Consider the following 3,381-nt stretch of genomic DNA (forward strand, 5'->3'; position numbering starts at 1 on the left):
TTTTTATACCTTCCGCATACTAGTGTAACATGCTTAGTACCTTGTGAAAAGAAGTATGTCCGATATTTCTCTTCTTAAAGGTATAGAAAATAATGAGGTGGACAAATACATATTGGGAGAGTGCGAAGAAAATAAAGAAATAAATGTGCAAGGGAAAGAGGAACTGTTTGAACTAGCCATAGAATTACCAAAGTTATATCGTAAAAATAATCATGAAGTAATATCTGCACTAATAAGAAATTATATTCAAAGATATCCTAAATGTATTGATGGATATATATGTTTTAGTACCTTTTATATGAAAATAAAAAACTACAGAGATTGTCTGAATTTAATATATGCAGCTTTATATGTAGATAAAGAAAATAAGTCCTTAATAAATTTGTTAAAAGAATGTGAAGAAAAGCTAGTTTTAGAAATATGTAAGATACCTGGGAAATATAAAAATTGGATAGGGTATCCAGAAAGTCGAATAACAAATGATAAAAGAGATGTGTACGATTATAATGATAATAACTATGCAAATTATGATAATATAAATAAGATTAATAAGAAGGGGGAGGAGAAGAACAATATGAAGAAGAAGAAGAAGAAAGAGATAAATGCATATACAAATGAAAGTATGTATAATTTTAAAAAAATGCAAATTATGAGACATGGACAATATTATGTTGCTCTTGCTAAAAAGGATTTAATACCAGGAGAAATAATATTTCAAAGTAAACCTTTTATGTTAACACAACATATATTTTGTGAAGAGTATACATATTCCACATGTTATCATTGTTTGAAAGAAAGAAAAATAAAAGAAAAATATTATGCCTGTCCAATCAATCCACATACATGTCCATATATTTTTTGTAGTTGGCAATGTTTAAGTGATAATATAAAAATTCATCAGGTTGAATGTAGTATATTACCCATTATATCTGCAGCAGCAAAAGAATGTAATTTAAGTTATTATATAGTTCTTCATATTTTCCGTGTATTAATAAAAGCAAAAATAAATAAAGGATATAAAGATAAAGAACATAATATTATTAATGATATATTTAGTTTACAATCTTATTATTATTCAGTTAAAGAAAATCAAAAGGAATTATTTGAATCATTTAATATTCTTTCAAATAGAATAATATTAGAATTTCCTTCATCATTTTATTTACATTTAAAACAAAAAGAGTTAGTTGAATTTATGTTAATAATATGGCAACATTCTCCTTTTATTAAATATTATTCACCTTCATCAATAATACAACATACAAATCCTGAAATAGCATTTGCTGTTTTCTTTTGTCCATTAATATCAAAACTTCATCATAGTTGTGTTCCTACTTGCACTGTTCATTTTGATGAATATGGAATATTATCTGTAAGGTCTTTGTGTAATATACCTGAAGGGGGGAAATTATGTGTAAGTATATTATATGATCAATATTTACCTCTCAAAATTAGAAAGAATGTTAGAGGCATGCCCCGGGTCTTTGCCTGTGGTTGTGTCAGGTGCACAGATCCTACAGAAAATAATTTACATCTGAGAAGTATGAAATGTCCTAGATGTATCATAGGATATATATACCCAATAAAGACAGAAGCACTCATAGAAGCCTTAAAATTATATCGATTTGATAAACAGGCAGATGTGCTAAGTAAGAAAAGGGGTATCTCAGAATATAAAATGGTGAGTAACAAAATACATGACAGGGAAAGGGATCAGACGGGTGAAGAAATTAGTTATAACGGAAAAATGAATTCTCACAATAATAATAATAATATAAATCATAACACTCATCATAATAATAATCATCATAATGATAATCATGATAATAATAATCATCATAATAATAATCATCATAATAATAATCATCATAATAATAATCATCATAATGATAATCACCATAATAATAATCATCATAATAATAATCATCACAATTATAATCATCACAATTATAATCATCACAATTATAATCATCATAGTTATAATAAAGATAATGGTAAATTATTCAATGATAACGAAATGAATGTTTTAAAAAAACTAGGAAACGAAATGGAGAGATGGATATGTTCTACCTGTGGTAAGCTATCCTTTGTAGGTAATAAGAAATGTATAAAATTAGAAAACAAAGTTTTTTTACTTTATAACGAAGCTGAAAAGAATTATATGGATGGAAATTTAATTCTTGCGAGAAAAGAATTATTACATATATATAATGAATATTGTTATATATTAAATCCGAATCATTATATTTTATTTAATGTGAATGTATTACTAGCTGGATTATTAAGATATGATCCTAATAAAGATTTATTTAATTCTTTATTACATTTAAGAAAAGCTATAATATCAGCTGATAATGTATTACCAATATGTTCCTTGGAAAAAATACATTTACATACATGTCTTTCAGAATATACATATATGTGTTCTAATCTATACAAATTATATCATAAGGGTATGGGAATATCTCCAGAATATATTATAGATCCTTTGTTCTCTGCTATATGGAATTCTTGTGTTATAACAGGTTATGAATCTACTTTAACAATAATATTATTACAACAATTAAGAAATTTCTGTATCTTATTAAATAAGTTTACTAGCCCATACAACAAAATAATATTTCATATTAATAGAAAAGAAGAATTTTGTGATTTTTATTATCAAGTTACACAAAAGAAAAATCATCCATTAAAACATATTAAAAAAATTATTGAACACGATCCTTTTTATCCAATATATATGAGTTGTCAATATTTTCATATAAAAGATACAAATAAATATTTTATAAATATATTAAAAAGTTTTAAAAATATACGATATATAGGAAATGGATTAACAGCTATATCTTTAGCAGCGGCTGTTGGAAATGTTGAACTGGTCAAAATACTTTTGAAATTAAATTATTCTCTTTTTACAAAAAATGAATTAAATATGAATGTCCTTTTATATATGGCTAGTTCCCTTTTACCTGATGAACAGCTAGTATATCATTCAAATTATTATTATACTTTGATGAGAGAGATAAAATTACAACATGTTAATTTTCAAGAATTCCAAAATGAATATAATAAATACATTAATGTTATATCTAATACACTAGAACCAACCGAGCTCATTAAAGGAAATAAAATAAACCATTATCAAGTAAATAATAGATATAATAATAAATATGATACAACACATATAGATTCACAATCTATGCACTCATATGAATTAAAAAATACATTCCCCTTCAGTGATATACCTCTTGATGATGATTTCATATACGGAGAAAAAAGCAAAGAATTAGATAAGAAACAAGCAACCATTTTAATACTCTTCTTAACTTATTTAGATAAACTACAAATAAAAAAAAAAAAAAGTTATAAAATCAAATATAA

At 24.8% G+C, this 3,381-nt stretch overlaps 1 protein-coding gene across 1 annotated transcript in view; it reads left to right on the forward strand.

The window, feature by feature from the left end:
• Positions 1–55: 55 nt before the first annotated feature.
• The window catches only part of PRSY57_0507300 (SET domain protein, putative), a gene marked incomplete at both ends in the record, with an annotated part of 5,215 nt that continues 1,889 nt past the window's right edge, over positions 56–3,381 (forward strand). Inside the window, one exon of the mRNA XM_012906144.2 lies at positions 56–3,381. Within this exon, the coding sequence (XP_012761598.2) occupies positions 56–3,381 (3,326 nt within the window).

Source organism: Plasmodium reichenowi, chromosome 5 (assembly GCF_001601855.1).
Source record: "Plasmodium reichenowi strain SY57 chromosome 5, whole genome shotgun sequence".
Lineage (NCBI taxonomy): Eukaryota > Apicomplexa > Aconoidasida > Haemosporida > Plasmodiidae > Plasmodium > Plasmodium reichenowi.